General features: G+C 39.8%; 1 protein-coding gene across 4 annotated transcripts in view; it reads left to right on the forward strand.

The window, feature by feature from the left end:
- Window positions 1–18830, forward strand: part of PPP3CA (protein phosphatase 3 catalytic subunit alpha) — a 242511-nt gene that overhangs the window by 165831 nt on the left and 57850 nt on the right. For all 4 annotated transcript variants that reach the window (XM_040418212.1, XM_040418214.1, XM_040418213.1 and 1 more), the window contains exons 3-5: window positions 6624–6748; window positions 11307–11418; window positions 14593–14738. In XM_040418212.1, the coding sequence (XP_040274146.1) occupies window positions 6624–6748; window positions 11307–11418; window positions 14593–14738 (383 nt within the window). The remainder of the gene's footprint in view (window positions 1–6623; window positions 6749–11306; window positions 11419–14592; window positions 14739–18830) is intronic.

Below are 18830 nucleotides of genomic sequence, written 5' to 3' on the forward strand. Positions count from 1 at the left end.
AAAAAAATAAAAATCAGGACATATTTATAATGGACATTATCACCTTTGATTGTATACATTGATGTAATGTGTTTCTATCTTGTCAAATTTCCTGATTACAATAAAAAAAAAGAGATAACTGTCAGTGCGCATTCACAGTACTGGACAACAAACAGTTGAGCCACCGACAGTTGGATCTGGTAACAAAGGTGAGATTAACGGTCATAATAGCCAGGATGGCACCCAGACCCTGCGCAATTTATCAATCACATCAATTTAGTGAAGATAAAATACATTTATTTAATGAGTTTTTGAAGTTCATATCAAACACAAATAAGGAGTATTCAAACTCCTTAGCTCAGGTCTGGGTGGATAAGACATCTGTCAATCCACAATTAGTCAATGAAAGATTTACGGGCACAAATAAAGATTCAGTCTTTGTTTTTAACTCTCAAACGAATAATTTTGAAGGTATAAAACAATCCTGCCTTAAAGAAGCTTTGGTTTGTCATATTTCCCCACTAGGATACCACCTCTCAGCTTCAGTAAAGGAAAAAATATGGAACAGGACATTTATTGATTTATATTCTCTACTCCCATCATCCATTAATAAATCATAATTCAAAGATATTAAGGATTATGACTCAAAAAACATAAAAACCAAATAAATTTTTAATTGGTTATAGGCTTTGTCCATTTATGCAGCAGTCATGGGAGAACGCAAACCCGAGCTATGCTGTGGTTTATTTTATCACATGGATACAATTTTGGAAGCTTATCGCATTTTCGGTGAAATGGCTTGGAATTCATATGGCGAGTCTTTCAGACAGAAACTGTTGGTATTTCCTAATATGCAATGGGGAAACAAGGATGTTGGCCTATGGTTAAACCTTATGTTGCCACAAAAGAATACTAATTTCCGTCAACAAAGTAACAACAAAAGAGGCCTATGCTTCGCATTTAACAAAAATATATGCAAATGGAGCTCTAATTGCAAATATAGACATGAGTGCTCCTTTTGTAGTGGAAGCCACCCAGTCTTCAAATGTTTCAAAAAGCTTGGATCAGCTGGGGCCTCAGCTACTAAAGATGCTCAAGGAAAAAGCAACAACTCCAGTAAGACTAACAAAAGTAATTAGGCCGTGTTGCAGGCCCCTTTTTCAAGCCCTCCTTTTCAAAATTTTCGCTTGTGTCCTTTAGGCCTAGTCCCTAAAAAATTTATCAAACTCATTCCGCTTAATTCACAACCTTTCTTTCCCATTTACCATTCATTAAACGATGGAATAGACAAAAGTTGATTTTCGGTTTCTTATTCTTCTTTTAACTTGGCTATAGTCAAGTTAAGGGAAATGGGCAAGAATGCCCTCTTAGCCAAAACGGATCTTAAATCCACATTTAGACTTCTTCCTATACACCCTAAAGGATTTAATTATCTTGGATTTCAATTCCAGGGCCAGTATTTCTTTGACAAGACTCTACCGATGGGTTTCACCCTTTCATGTTTCTACTTTGAAGCTTTTTCATCTTTTTTGCAATGGGTTATTGAACAATTTCACATAGATGGTCACAGAATACATTATTTGGATGATTTCCTTTTCGTAGGAAGAGGAGATTCCAACAACTGTCAACTATTACTTAAATTTTTTTTCCAAATCACTAAGGACTTCATATATTCCATTAGCAGAGGAGAAAACTCTTTTCCCAACTAATATTCTGACTTTTCTAGGAATCACTATAGATACTTCAAAAATGGAATTCAGTATTCAAAATTTCCATTAATCTACCACTGGCTTAGAAGCAAATGCACCTTAAAAGAACTACAATCACTATTGGGTTCTTTAAACTTCATTTCACGGGTTATACCCATGGGAAGAGTCTTCTCAAAAAGGTTTTATAATCAACTAAAGGTATTCTCTCATCTTTCTCACATATCAGATTAACGAAAGAGTTGAAAGAGGATTTACATATTTGGTTATCATTTCTATCTAAATTCAATGGCAGGACAACCTGGCAGCAAGAATTTATTGAGTCTGACGCATTACAATTGTACACAGATGTAGCTGGCTCCATAGGCTATGGTGCATTTTTTTATCTTTTTTGGTCTGCAGAAGGATGAGGGTTTTTTAAAGAATATAGTCTTTATTGAACTGTTTCCTGTTTTAGTTGCTTTACATATTTGGAGGCCAAATTTTGCTAACAAAAGAATTCTGTTATCAGACCACAATGGTGTAGTTTTCGCTATTAATTGTCTTGTGTCAAAATCTATACCGGTTACTTACTATCTTACTTTGTGAGCTAGTTCTGTTCTGTCTGATTAATAATATTTGGCTAAAGGCAAAATATGTTCCTGGTAAGTCTAATTTAAATAGCAGATTCTTTATCTCACCAGAATCTCACACTCTTCAAAGAACTAGTTCCAGATGCGGCAACCTCCAACTCTCTTTGTCCGACTCATCTTTGGGAGTTAATTTAGGAGTTCCGCGGGACTTAATATGGAAATCTTTCCCCAAATACATGGTCCTCTTACGCATCTGCTTAGAAACTATGGACTTCATTTTGCAACTACTAAAAAATTAGATAAGTTTTCCAATGATTCTTTATCTTTAATTGAATTCTTTTATATTTTACTGGTAAATAAAAACTCTTTCCATTCTATAAACAAAATTTTTATTGGCATTTTCTTTTTCTAAATTTTAGGTCTGCAACAAGTAAAAAATTATTTCATTTTAAATCAGGCCTTAAAAGGTTTGAATAGATGTAAAGTAAAAAAAGAATGAACCAGACAAATTTCCAATAAAATTTTAATTCAATTATATGACTTTTTACCTTCAATATGTTCTTCAGATCTAGAAACTAAGTTTTTCCGATCTGTTTTTTTTTTTGGCCGCCTTCGCTGCTCTCCGGATCAGCGAATTCACGGCTGTGAACAAGCACAGTACATCACCAATTATTAATTCCGATTTGGTTTGCAATGATAACGTTTTGAAACTTTACATACGAAAGTTAAAAACTGATCAACTACAAAAAGGTCATTGGATAACTTTACAACCAGTCCATAACTCTCGTTTATGCCCTATATTGGCTATGCAAAATTGGTTGTATAGTAGGCCAAAGGTGGATGGTCCTTTATTCCTACACCGGGACCATTCTTCTCTTACAAGATTTCAATTTGATGCAATTCTAAAGAAAAGTCTCTATGTTAGGATATCAAGACTATAATATTTCTGCCCATTCATTCAGAATAGGGGCAGCCACCTTGGCTGCTCAACAAGGATTGGCTTCATCAAAATATGATTGAAGAAGGTCTGCGATGTTTCGGGGGTGCCATGTGATGCATGGCTTGTGGGTGAAGTCGCTCATTAATGAGTGGACGTGTTTATTTTTATCTCTATTTAAACAGTTTATTAGTTATTTAAATAATTAACATCGCGGCCTTTACCTCCACATATATACTGATACATAATTTCCTTAATAAATGTTATTCAGAAGTTAACTGGTCTTTGTAGTAATTTCTGGAACCTATGGCCATCATGTATGGGCCCGGAAGTGTGTATACAAGGGACGGAACACATGATGGCATGGTTCCGTTCATTGTATAGGTGTATGTAGTGTATAATAAAGTTATTGATTTCTTACCTGGCAACAGGATTTGATTGGTGAAGTTATCGGCGAATGACGTCTGGGAAAAGTTGCAGGTGCCCTTGGAGAATGGTGATTGGTCCTTCTCTTCAACGGACGTTCCAGGTACCTGTAATAGGAGATAACGGTCAGTGTGTATTCACGGCACTGGACAACAAGCAGTTTCCGCCCCCTCACCTATATTGTTGCGATGTTAGATTTATTGGGTGAAGTCGCTAATTAATGAGTTTTTTTTATCTCTATTTAAACGGTTTATTAGTTACTTAAAGAATTAACATTGCAGCCTTTACCTCCACATATATACTGATATATAATGTCCTTAATAAATGTTATTCAGAAGTTAACTGGTCTTGGTAGTAATTTCTGGAACCTATTCCCATCATGATGCATGGAGGTTGATGGATAGATGGATGCATGGAGGTTGGTTGGTTGATGGATGGATGGATGCATGAGGGTTGGTTGATGGAAGGATGGATACCTTGATTGATGGATGTATAGATACCGTGAATGATGGATGGATAACAGTTAATTGGGGGATCGGTAACTGTTCGTTGATGGATGGATAAAACTGTTTTTTTTTATGTTGCGGCCACAGGATGGCCGTGTGCCTCATGGCTGAAAACCACCCGACAAAATTGCACCCTATTTACTGTGAATTGCTGAGGATTGGTAGAAAACTATGTGTTCTTGGCTGCACAGTTCTTGTCCCACAGCTGCAATGTGAAAACCCAGACCAACAACAAATAGTTAACATCTGATAGATAATTATTGATAATGGGTAATGATTTATTAATAATGTTACCTATAACTGTCTCCTATATATTTATTAAATCCCCATAAAATACAAGTAATAAAATTTATAAGAACAATGTAGCAATAATATACAACATTACAGTCACATATATTGTGGTAGATATGATCGATACTATATTCGATAAAAATATATTCGATAGAAATATTCGATAAATTGAATGGTAGAAAATTCAATGTTAAAATATTCAATAGAATATTCGATACCACTCAATAGTGTCGATAAATTCAATAATATATATCACACCAGAAAACTTCAAGTATATGCTGTTATTTGGGAAAGAGGGGGTATTATCTTCTAGCGCTCTATCCCAATTTGGGAAACTGTCACTGAAAATGTTGTAGGTGTATTCACTGTGAGCGCAATATGTTCATAAAGTGTCCACAGGAATCCTGATAATGTGAAAAGTCTCTTATAGCTGATCCTTTTAAGGTCGATATGAGCTTTGGATTGAAGAAAACTTTAAATCGATATTTGGCTTACCGTCTAGCATCTGCTGTCTCCCTATTGCTTCAATGGAGCTTTAAATATTTGCCGGCTTATTCAGTCGCTCCATACAGCAAGCTGGTTTAAATTTCGCAGGAGTTCCAAAGATCGCAGGAGTTACCACTCTGTTCCGCAATTTCCTTTGGTGCAGCTATCGACGATAAGAATAGTTGATCCTTTACTGTAGAAATTTTCTTCTGTATGGCCATACAGTATTATCGGAGGCTTTTCAATGCAGGTACATCACTTGTTTCACCATACGCGTTACGGGTAGATTCACTCTCCCTTCCTCAGTGGTCAAGTGTCTGCCTTGACCACTGAGGAAGGGAGAGACACTTGACCACTGACCAAATTGGGATAGAGCGCTAGAAGATAATACCCCCTCTTTCCCAAATAACAGCATATACTTGAAGTTTTCTGGTGGGATATATATTATTGAATTTATCGACACTATTGAGTGGTATCGAATATTCTATCGAATATTTCAACATTGAATTTTCTACCACTCAATTTATCGAATATTTCTATTGAATATATTTTTATCGAATATAGTATCGATCATATCTACCACAATATATGTGACTGTAATGTTGTATATTATTGCTACATTGTTCTTATAAATTTTATTACTTGTATTTTATGGGGATTTAATAAATATTTTCTGCACATGTCAATCTGGTTGCCAAGTGTATGAGTGCTTGCTCATTTTCCTATTACTACATTTGTCTTTTAAGAGAGGGTGGGGTGATTCCCTCTATATGAGCTTGCAGCACCATACCTTAACTACTTGCTAGTGAGCCACCACAACCTACCACTATATTTTGTCTCCTATATATACTGTATGTCCATTTATCTGTTGTATCTTCACGGGATCCAAAGCATGAGAGCCATGCAAATATCATCATTTTTTTTTTTTGTTTTGTTTCTTACTTATCATTTGCACCTTTTGGCCCTCAAACTGTCTCTCCTTTACAAGTACATTCTTTATACTTTTCTTTGACCATCAGATATTTGGTTCACTTAACCAAGCAAGTCCAGTCATTGAAGCAGTTACTGTATATATTGCTGCATCTGCCACAATGTATGCTTCAGTTGTGTTTAATAGTGGTAATAGGAAGGATGTAAACAAATAACATAGGGCACATAGCTAACCATAGTATACCCTTCTGTGTGACCTTTGAATTTACTCCAAGCGCCGACCTCTCTGTCTCTCACATAGGCTGGTGCTTTTTCCTATAGTGTACAAGCACGTCCACCTCTGATGGATTGCACGGTGGTCTTAACCGTGGAAACGAGCCGTGTATAATGTGATGGAAAAATGAATCCAGCCAGTGAAGGAGGCTTACATGGATAACATGGAAAAAAAATTAAAGCTTTATTAGTATATGGTTACTGAGCTCCCCCTAATGCCATCTGCAAGAAAGGGCTGTGAATTTATGTTGGGAAACCGAAGAAGTTCAGCGCCACAGCCCCCCACAGTCCCATTTGTGTTTTCTGCTCCATAGTATATATGCCACTGGGCAGTGGATTGCGTTGGTAGCTTGACATTGCATTATTATTTGCATTAGATGATTGCTTTCTCTATTTAGTATATAATGTTGTATTTGCTTTACTCCCACTGTTATTCTTCTCTACCTCATCCTTTACTTGTATTGCAGTTATAGCATGTATAAAAGTCAAATGAATATTTTTATGTTTTTCCATACAGTTTGTGGAGATATCCATGGGCAGTTCTTTGACCTGATGAAGTTGTTTGAAGTGGGAGGATCACCTGCCAACACACGATACCTCTTCTTGGGAGACTACGTTGACAGAGGATACTTCAGCATTGAAGTAACTACAATTTCATACTTAATGAATGAATCCTTAGCCAGTTGTAGCTATCTTGTCAGATAAATAATATTGTACATGTACAGTAATGACTGCCTCTTATTGCTACTCTTACTATACAACCTGGTTTATAGTTTGGCCCGTTTAAAGGGGTTCTCTGGGCTTTTAACATTGAGGACCTATCTTCAGGATAGAAGTAGACAGCAGCATCTCCAATCCAACAAGATTTTATTCACACATGGTGCATGAAGCAGTACACACAATCTTGATACAGCAACGTTTCGGCTACATCGTAGCCTTTGTCAAGCTGTTACAGAAGTGTATGAGCTGAGTATATAAAGACCAAGCGGTCCCTCTCCCAGTTACAATCTACCAATAAGACCTTAAAATCGCTGTGTCTAAAACCTGTGTTCGTTAAGTCCACACATGTGAATCACATATCCTATAACTCTCAACATTCTAGTAAACACACGGTACCTTACGGAAGTGATTGCAGCTGGAATATCCCCCATCTGGTAATTAAAAATTGCTATCATGGCGATACAGCACGTTGTCCTGGCGTTCCCTGGACCCCATTGCGCATGTCCGCTCACATCGCGATCATGTGACACAAGTCCATCTACAAGACTGGTTGCTATGACGCGGAGTGTTCCAATTTGCCAGCTGAAATGTATACTCCTTATATACTCAGCTCATACACTTCGTTAACAGCTTGAAAAAGGATAAGATGTAGCCGAAACGTTGCTGTATCAAGATTGTGTGTACTGCTTCAGTACATGTGTGAATAAAATCTTGTTGGATTGGAGATGCTGCTGTCTACCTCCTGTAATGAATATTGCTTTAACCCCCATGGGTCTGGGGCACTGGACTGGCTGATGCATTCCGAATATCCTCACCATAAGGTACTGTTGTGCTGCTCTACATTTGATCTTTTCTATCTTCAGGATAGGTCATCAATATCAGATCAGCAAGGGTTTGACACCTGGCACCCCCACCGATCAGCTGTATGAGGAGACGGCGCGCTCAGTGTGCATGTGCCGTCTCCCGTCCATCTTCCTGCTCGCTACTGCTTTGCCATGGACATAACAGCAGCAAGCAGTAAGAGAGACAGGAGACAGCACGTGCACACTGCGCACACCTTCCCTTCATACAGCTGAGGATAGGCATAGGACTCCTGAGGATACATCATTAATATTAAAAGCCTAATTCACCCATCTGTCCATGTATAATTTAATGTTCATACAATTAACAGAATCCTTACAAATACAGTTGTACCTAGAAACCAAAAGGGTACAAACCGCTTTCCTCTTACTGTAAGGTAAGTTCTATTCAACAGTAGGGCTCAATGAGGAATCGCCAGGACTGGCCCCTTTAAATGAGTGCATATAAGTGATTGGTAAATCATCTGCATAGGCTGCTCAGTTTGCATACAGAACAACTGTTAGCTTGTTTTCCTTTCTTTCTGTGAACCCCTTCCCGACCTATGATGTACTACTACGTCATGGGAACCACTGAGTTCCCGCAATTTGACGTTATAGTACGTCATAGTGATCGCGGGCACCGGAGCGGTGCGGGCGCGATCACTGCAGGGGCCCGGCAGTCCGTGGTAGCCGGGCCCCTGCTGTATCCGCCGGCATCGCTGTAAAAGCCGATGCCAGCGGATTAACCCCTTCTATGCCGCGGTCCGCGCTGACCGTGACATAGAAGAGGTTTGTGTCGGGTGACCGATCGCATCATCGTACCCGATGCGACACAAGGCAGCCCGATGCCGTGCAGAGGCTGCCCAATGCCTTGCACGGCATCGGGAACTGCCTTCTACGGGAGCCGAGGAGATCCAGCCTCAGGCTGGGTCTTCTAGGCAACCTGTTGGTGTATGACTCAGTGTCATACACTAACAGGCAATGCATTACAATACAGATGTATTGTAATGCATTGCAGAGGGGATCAGACCCCCAAAAGTGAATGTCATAAAGTAAAGTAAAAAAAAGTGTTTTAATAAAATTTATAAAGTAATAAAATTAATAAAGTAAAAAAGATAAAAAACGCCCCTTTCCCCTTATTTTATAATAAAAAACAGGGGGAAAAAAAAACACACATCCGTAATGACCGGCTTTATAAATATATCACATGATCCGCAGAATCAGGGTAATAAACATTGAGTTTTATTTGGCTGTTAACCCTTGCTTTGCTACTGGAAAAAATTGATTAAAATGTAAAATCTGCCCAAAAAGTGAAATTCTGAAATTTCATCTCCATTTTCCATCAATTCTTGTGGAACACCTAAACGGTTAACAAAGTTTGTAAAATCAGTTTTGAATACCTTGAGGTAGTAGTGTGTAGTTTCTAAAATGGAGTCATTTTTGGGTGGTTTCTATTATGGAAGCCTCACAAAGTGACTTCAGACCTGAACTGGTCCTTAGAAGTTTGGAAGCAAATCTTGAAATTTTTCGGAAAATTTCCAAAACCCACTTTTTAAGCCTTGTAACGTCCCGAAAAAATAAAATTTTATTTTCAAAATGATCCAAACCTGAAGTAGACATATGAGGAATGTAAAGTAATTACTATTTTTGAAGGTATTACTATCTATTAATAAAAGTAGAGAAATTTAAATTTGGAAATTTGCTAATTGTTCATAATTTTTGGTAAATCTGGTATTTTTTTTAATGAATAAAAATTATTTTTTTATTACTTATTTTTACCACTGTCATGAAGTACAATATGTGACGAGAAAACAATCTCAGAATGGCCTGTATAAGTAAAAGCGTTTTAAAGTTATCACCACATAAGGTGACACATGTCGGATTTGCAAAAAATAGCCTGGGCAGGAAGGTGAAAACAGGCCCGGGGTTGAAGGGGTTAAAAGGCCCGGGGTAGAAGGAATTTGTCAGCTGTTTGTACCATGCTAAACCGCTGACCGCACTAGTCTGGTAAAAGCAGTCCTAACATAGCTATTTGGAACTTATATCATCAAGAGGAGTGACAATATGAACTTTTATTCTGCCAAATTTTTCAGTGCAATGGAGGCACAAGGTATCCTTGTAGTAGTACTAGTAGTAGTAACATAGTTTATAAAAAAAGACATCTGTCAATCTAGTTCTAGTCAGTCAGACCAGAGAGGGTCTATGAAGCAGCTCAATGCAGAGGGTACTTCACAGAGAAGTCCAGCCTCCAGTGCTTTTGCAGGAGCATAACCTGGCAGAATAACTTCATATTCACAGTACTCCTGATAATAAGTTTCACAAAAGAGATGTTCGTTCTGCTCTCCCAACCACTACCTAGCACCATCAGCAGTTTAGAAAAAAACATTTTCAGGTACCCTATTAGGCAATTCTTAGTTAATAGAGGAGCATGTTAATCTTTTGGCCAACACGTAAAGCAGTTACAATGAGCAGGTCTTGCCCTGTAGGTCCTGCCCTGTCCTATGTTACACACCCAGCCTATTGTCTAACGCTGGGCACTGCGTAATGGTTATTTTTATTTCTGTTCTGGTGCTAAACAGACATGGACTTCTAGGTTTCCCCACAGATTACAGCTGATCACTGGGTGTTCAGCAGGGATCAGCTTAGGCTACTTTCACACTAGCGTTCAGGGCTCTGCTTGTGAGCTCTGTTTGAAGGCTCTCACAAGCGGCCCCGAACGGATCCGTCCAGTCCTAATGCATTCTGAGTGGATGCGGATCCGCTCAGAATGCATCAGTTTGGCACCGTTTGTCCTCCGCTCCGCTCAGCAGGCGGACACCTGAACGCTGCTTGCAGCGTTCGGGTGTCCGCCTGGCCGTGCGGAGGCAAACGGATCCGTCCAGACTTACAATGTAAGTCAATGGGGACGGATCCGTTTGAAGTTGACACAATATGGCTCAATTTTCAAACGGATCCGTCCCCTATTGACTTTCAATGTAAAGTCTGGACGGATCCGTTTGCATTATCATGAACAAAAAAAAAAATTATTTATTTTTTTTTGTTCATGGTAATGCAAACGGATCCGTTCTGAACGGATCTAAGCGTTTGCATTATAGGAGCGGATCCGTCTGTGAAGATACCAGACGGACCCGCTCTGAACGCTAGTGTGAAAGTAGCCTAACAATGAAGGGACCTTTGGAACAAGTTGGAAAGTGGAGAAACCCTTTAAGGGACAGCTTGTGTCCATGAGGGGACTTGTCATTTTATGTAGAAATTTCCATTCTAAATATATATATTTTTTTTTTAAAGCATCATTTATTTTTAGTATTTTCTGACCCTACATGAGTTACCATACATAGTTTTGTGTAATACTTGACAGTTTTTCTACTATTTTGACTTAATACAGTTTTTTCTAATCCTATAGAAATCCAATTGTAACATTTTGATGGTTGCCTTTGGAAACAGAGAGTGGTTTAGCTTCACCTCTTTGTCAGATATGTCGCCTAAGGCCTTGTTTACACTGCATTTGGGTGAACGTTTGTTTTTCCTTGTTTTACTTTTTTTTTTAAATGGTCTTTAACAGATGAGGGCAAAGTAGTTTTAAATTATTCAACAGGTACGATTTTATTCAGTGAAGTTTTCTTATGTTTTTTTCTTTTCAGTGTGTGTTGTACTTGTGGGCCTTGAAAATTCTATATCCCAAAACTCTGTTTTTACTGCGCGGGAATCATGAATGTAGACATCTAACAGAGTATTTTACCTTCAAACAAGAATGTAAGTATGCCGTATTGTAATGGATATGACCCTTGTGCATACAGGCTCTTCTTGCTTTGTAGCTTGTCAATATGAGGCCATGTTCACACACAGCATGGTCTGTTTTCTGCCGCAGTCACCCTTCAAGTGTATATCACCACTTAGCAATCATAACTTCCTATTCACTTATGTAGCAAAACCAAACCTGATGTCACCTAATATTATAAAGGGGAAATCCATTTATAATTTTTCTTGTGTTGTCAAGTGATGTCTGTTTTGGACCACCTCTGATCTCTGAGGAGCTCTCTAAAGGGCTTAAACCTGTCACCAGGATCTTGGAGTATTAGCTCCAGTAGTACATGAGTAGTACTGCAGGTAAAGAATCAAGATCTCTATTTTTACTTTCCTACTCTACCTTGTTCCCCCATTATCAGCACTTAAAGCTGCACTGAAATACCCATTGTCAGGACTGCTGCGCATGCGCACAGGAGTCCTTTCCATTATGTTAGCACAGCAGTCTGGACTGTGTACCTCAGTGCAGCTTTGAGTGCTGACAGCGGGTGAACTGGGGGCAATAGGAAGCAAATGGTCATTGATCTGATTTTCACTCTATTTCGACTTTTAGTAACCAAAATCTATGAGCAGTGCCAAATAGCTTTAAGATCTTTATGAAGCCCTTTGGCTCTAGAAATCGGTGGGGGTCCAAGTACACAGTTCAGTAAAATGGTCCTCTCATATGTATCCATTCTGACTGGACTGTCACTTTTTACTCTCAGCGTATTCAAGCTCCGATATTCCTATCAAAGGCACCATCCCAAAAACCAATGGGTCTTGCAATTATAATTTATAATAAAAATAACAAAATGTATTTTAAAGTATATAGTATCCTAAACAAAATCGTAAAAATACAAAGAGGGAGAAAGATGGGCTAGATTGGAATGCCAATACAGAAAAATAGCTGGGGCCTGTATAGGACAACAGTACAGGGTAGCAAGTCCTAGGCCTCACTCCAATCACATTATCGTACCAGATTATACCAGTTATATATGGTCTGGTTAGGATTCCTGTAAAGTCGCGAAAATGTGTGAACAAAGCAAAAACCTACAGCTCACCTGAAATGAGGACACAACCATGCCCAGAGTGGTCCCAAGTCTGGAGTTTTTAACATATGTAGAAAGGTCCAGCACAGGTCATAAAATCCATGGGTTCTTTATTGAGCATTCATATTGAGGCATACATGTGTGGGAACAGAATCTCCGTTACTCCTGTTTACGCGTTTCAGACAAATCCAATGTCCTTAGTCATAAAGTCACTATACTGTCTATGCACATGTCAAAGTAAAAAAAAATAAAAAAAAAACATTTATAGTATATGAATATAGGGAACTCAGAAAGGAAAATCAGAATCCAGTATTCCAAGGTCAGATATACATACCCTGTGACATGACTGTGACAAGTATATACAGCCCCAAGCGCTAGCACCTTGACGTGCTCAGCTGTAATATTTCAAATAATAATGTAATGTCAGATCATATTAGTTCATATTATGGAGTTGATTTTTGTCATTGGTTGCAGTGACATTGTTAATGACACAAAAACAGATTCTAGGTTCATGAAGAAAGACTTGATTGGTTGGACTCCTCTATCCAACACGGCCCAAAATGTATTGCTAACTAGACGGTAGATATTGTTTGAATCTTTAGACAGATTTAAATGGGGTGAAACATTTAAAGGTGTTTTCAGGGATTTAGGCATCCATAACCTTTAATAAGGAATAGGATAAGTCATCAGTATCTGATCGATTGGTTCTGACTCCTGGAATCCCCACCGATCAGCTGTCGGAAGAGGCCATGGTGCTCAGGCGAATGCTGCAGCCTCTTCCTCAGCCTGTGACATCACATCCTTTCTGCAGCTCTGTTCCAATCTAGTGAATGGGATTAAGCTGCAATGCCAAAAACAGCCACTACAGAATTTATGGCGCTGTGCTTGGTATACTGTGAAGAGACTGTAGCACTGCCCCTTTTAAACAGCTGATTGGCAGGGGTGCCAGGAGCCAGACCCCCACCGATCAGATATTGATGACTAATTCTGAGTATAAGTTATCAATATTTAATTCCTGGAACACCTCTTTAAGGCTACTTTCACACTAGCGTTCGGGGCTCCGCTTGTGAGCTCCGTTTGAAGGCTCTCACAAGCGGCCCCGAACGGATCCGTACTGTCCTAATGCATTCTGAGTGGATGCGGATCCGCTCAGAATGCATCAGTTTGGCACCGTTTGTCCTCCGCTCCGCTCAGCAGGCGGACCCCTGAACGCAGCTTTTCAGGTGTCCGCCTGGCCGTGCGGAGGCAACCGGATCCGTCCAGACTTACAATGTAAGTCAATGGGGACGGATCCGTTTGAAGTTGACACAATATGGCTCAATCTTCAAACGGATCCGTCCCCCATTGACTTTCAATGTAAAGTCAAAACGGATCCGTTTGCATTATCATGAACAAAAAAATGCATTGTTCATGGTAATGCAAACGGATCCGTTCTGAACGGATCTAAGCGTTTGCATTATAGGTGCGGATCCGTCTGTGCAGATACCAGACGGATCCGCACCTAACGCAGGTGTGAAAGTAGCCTAAAGTTGTTATGCCATGATTAATGTAAAAGTGCAAATCAGACACTATATACATAGTATATAAGTCTCTTTCTAAAAGTTATAACAAGCCCTCTCTGAGGGTCCCCTCCTCCCTCTGTTCATTGCTCTGCTAGATTCTCTTCAGACTGGCAGCTCAGAGGATGTGTCTCCTTTCTCAGGGGGTGTGTCCTTTCTGCAGCAGCTTTCTCCATGTAACTAGCACAGCTTCTAGCAGTAGATAGGGCTGGTAGCAATTGAAGGGCATAACTGAGCATGTGCAACCACCTCAGTAGGTAAATGTGCACATTATTATACAGATTAAACACCAGAGGGCACTATTGTAATAAAGTAAAAATAAAATCTCACAACTGGAGCATTTTTGTAAGAAAGTAAATTACAAAATTAACTCATTTTTCATGTTAAATTATATTAAAATACCATTTAATGGTGACACAACCAACCTAAATTTAATATTACACTAACTTAGAAAATACTTATTTTTTTACATTACTCTTCTGATAGTACTGTATAGATTTTTTTTTAAATTTGTTATTCCATTCTGTCGTTAAAAGGTAAAATAAAATATTCAGAAAGAGTGTATGACGCCTGCATGGATGCCTTTGACTGCCTTCCTCTGGCTGCTCTGATGAACCAGCAGTTCCTGTGTGTACATGGTGGCTTATCTCCAGAAATCAACACTTTAGATGACATTAGAAAAGTAAGTGCCTTGGAAGAAGACACCTGAGTTGAGAAGTAACTTAGTCGCACACTGCTCGTAGTTTCTTTCTTTAGAATTTCATGGAGTCGGGTTCCCACCCCATCAATTGTATGAAGAAAAACTCCAGAAACATCCCAATGAACTGTGGTTCCGTAGAAATATGCTTTACTTTTAGTGAATCTGCGGCCAATATTGATGTTACATTTCGGCCAAATACGGCCTTTATCAAACTGGTGCCGCTATGAAGAAGGAGTAAAGATAATATCGCAAGCGTGCTCGATTACAGGTGTGCGTCCGCACGGCAAGAGGGATGCGCCGCAGCAATAGGAAGAAGACACCAAGTATTTTTTTCTTTTTCTTTTTTCGAGAATATTATCTGTAAGCCTAAAAACTGCTTTGAACCCTACGCATGTGATTCGTGGAGCTCTAGGTTATGTGTTAAGAAAGATCTTATTATTCTCTGTTGAAAATGCAGTTAAAGGGAACCTGTTACCGGGATTTTGGGTATAGAGCTGAGGACATGGGTTGCTAGATGGCCGCTAGCACATCCGCAATACCCAGTCCCCATAGCTCTGTGTGCTTTTATTGTGTAAAAAAAAAACGATTTGATACATATGCAAATTAACCTGAGACGAGTCAGAGCTGGAAAATATGACTCTTCTCTGGTCACACAAGATATGACTCTTTAATGTTAATTTGCATAAAAGGCGGGAAGTACAAAAATGCATAATACTTATTGAATTCGTCTGAAAATGAAATGAAAAGTGTAATTTATATGTTTAGGGTAACACAATGAACATTTAGAAACGCTCAGTGAGGGTAGCATAGTAGAGGTGACAGGTTCCCTTTAAGCAAGAAACCTATCCTGCAATTATTTCACTTAGTCATTATATGTGTATCTGTGCCCTTATTGGGATTTTAGCTCCGCACTCCAAATCCTTAACTTCTCTTCACACTGCCTTATTTAAATGATAGCATTCTGGCAGCCCCTAGCTGCCATTAAGAGTAGCTTACTCGCTGTTGCAGGTTCGTCACAATATTTCATATTAGTTTACTCTGTTAGACGATGCAAAATATCATTTTTCAGTTGCAGTAATTAGAAAATAATACTCTTGTGTCTTGATATTGCCGATACATAATTGCAGTGGTGCCCCCTGGTTCTAGTGCACTGATTCTTATTGGCTGGCGGGCACATTAGCAGGGATCACTCCTCCACCCGAGTACTAGTGGAAACAGCAGCGAGACTGTGCATCTGTCACCACTCCACTGGTCATATTAGGTGGATGTTCTGAGAAGGAATTAGAGGAACTTCAGAGGGCACCTGTCACGCTCGTGTGTGGGATGGAGACACCACACCGGACGAAGAAGCAGAGGGAACAAGGAACAAAACCTGAAAGCTAGGGAAGAAAGGAGGACACCTCCTAGTCAAATCCCTAGTCACAGTCCTGACTGGCCATCAGTATGAACAGACTCCAAAGGTAGGTGAGCTCATACGCAGGAGTACCTAGAGCCCTAACTCACCCTATAATACCCTGGTGATAGTGACAGAAAGGAAGGTCAAACAGAAGTCTCCCTCAGGCCTACAACAAAGGGCGGGGGAAAAACAACACACAGATAAACCAAAACAAAATGCAAAAGGGAAAGGAACTTTCCAGTATCTATGGCAGCAACAGGTACTCAGCCGAGAACCAAACACCAGCAGACCACAGATACCACTGAAGCTATAAACCGCACAGCATTGTGGGAGAAGCAACTATAAATGAGGAAAGTTAAATGACCACAATAGCAACACCTGGAGGTTAGAGGTGTGGCCAGTATCAGAAACAGACTCCTAATGATCCTAAACACAGAATCCTAATTTCCTAAAGGAAACCTGTTAGATCAAGGCACGTGTTGCCAGTCTCGCAGATCTTCTGTCACCCACTGTCGCGGAGACGTCCATATGTCTCGGTACGTCCGTGACAGCACCATAACGAGTATGTAACAGCAATATCTAGACACCGGAGTAATATCTAGACAAGTTTAAAAAACTATTCTGTTTTGCTTCCTTTGACTAAATTATCACTTAATAGTGGGACACCTCCTTTCATCTAGAGTAAGTTAGTCTTAGTGGAAGATAAATAAAAACGGTGCTAAGTTTTGTTCCCCCTGCAGAGGCTACATGTCCTCAAAATGTTAAAACGTAAAAGCGTTTTCTGGGATTGAAATACTGAACAATCCTCAAGATTGGGCTTCAGTATCTGATCGGTGGGGATCTGTCTCCCTGCTCCCCCACCAATCTACCATTTAGGCCTATGACGTCACATTCATTAATCACATGATGAATGTGAGCTGCAGCTATACATTGCATGGTGGTGTACTTGGTATAAGAAATTGCTGCACTCGTCCAAGAGCTGCAGTCCCTTCATGCAGCTGATCGGTTCTTAGACCCCCACCCATCAGATATTGCTGACCTATCCTGAGGATGCCAGAAAACTGCTTTAAATGGGTTTGTCTAACTTATTTATAAACTTGTCCAGAGTAAGTTGATGCCCCACAGTCTCCAGCACCGCCCCCCCCAGGATTTGTTTACTTTCCTACGGCACTGCCATATACTGCATGTCACCACTGCAGCCTTTCACTTGCCTCAGTAAAATATATGGCACAAGACTATTTGAGGCCAGTGATTGGCTGCAGTGGTCTTGTGGGCTATAGAACTACCTCACCACTGCAGCCATCCAAACACACACTGGAATTAAAGAGGTTGTATGATCTCAGACACAGGTGTCAGCAAGGGCCCCCAGAAAGTGAAGGAGAGCACACCGCTCAAGCGCAGCCATCCTTAATACTGTTCTGAAAATAGCTGAGTGCTGGTGCAGTTATTTCCAGTAGTCCCATGCATGCACTCACCATTAACTTCCATTGGTCTTCCAAAAATAGCCAAGTGTGCTCACACAGCTATTTTCGGAACTCCCATAGTTGTGAATGGAAAGCACGCCATGCGTGCCCAGTGCCCTCTTTCACTTTCACTTTCGGAGACCCATTCTGAAGATCGCAGGCTGTCCCAGAAGTGGGACCTGCAACTATCTGACATTGGTGGCATATCCTAGCAATATGCCACCAGTGTTTGAAAGGACTGGAGCGTAGTACTGGAAACAGTGGGTGATTAACTGGTAGATCCTTCTGACATTTAGTGGCTTTGGACAACCCCTGTCATTCTGGGACTGTGAATAGAAGCAGGGAGTTTGGACTTGTGAAGTTGAAAATCTGAACTATGAATCCTTAAAAGATCTATTTTGATATGGAGACACGAGGTATAATCATCTGCTGAACACCTGCAGCACCACTGTTCTCAATAGGGAAAGAAAACCAGCCATGTTATCCCCCTCCTCATGTATCGCCACCTTAAAGAGCGTTCTAGAACGATTGATCAGGGAAGTATCAGTCACCTATTCTTTCTTTTCCATGACTAATTACATCTTTACTCGCAGTCATTAACGTTTTTATGGAATATGCGGTTAGTATAAAGTCTGTCCATGGCATTTGGAAACACGGTCTGCATATTTATCAACACATTATTTCATTTCAGTATTTCAGTTACAAAACCATGAATAATTTACAAGCCTAAAATAAGTTTGGAATTCCAGCTCCGCGTTGCATATTTTATGACACACATTTGAAGCTCAATCTCTGAATGCATCTTTCTAATGAAAGTTTTCTTCTTTTTAATTGAACGTCAAGGCGATGAAATATCACTTCATTCCCCTCAAATAATATTAAGCCCTAGGCTAAAATTTTACTGTTTCTTCGCTGAATTATTTAAGTTTTATTTTACTTCTTTGACTGGATTCGCCGGCTTGATGGATGTAGAAGTCAATGTAACAAGTCAGCTGCAAATTATTTCTGTGTAAGGTTTCCTAAGGTTTGCAGTCTCGTTTCATGGACTAAATTAAAAACGTTAGAAATTAGTTACAAGTCAAAAAGGCCTTTCTAGGACTCTGATACTGAAGGCTCATCTTCAGGATAGGCCATCAAGTTCAGATCGGTAGGGGTTGCCTCCTGTAGTCCCCAAGATCAGCTAATCAAAGGGGGGGCTATAGCACTCCATGGGCT

This window comes from Bufo bufo, chromosome 2 (genome assembly GCF_905171765.1).
Source record: "Bufo bufo chromosome 2, aBufBuf1.1, whole genome shotgun sequence".
NCBI classification, from domain to species: Eukaryota; Metazoa; Chordata; class Amphibia; order Anura; family Bufonidae; genus Bufo; species Bufo bufo.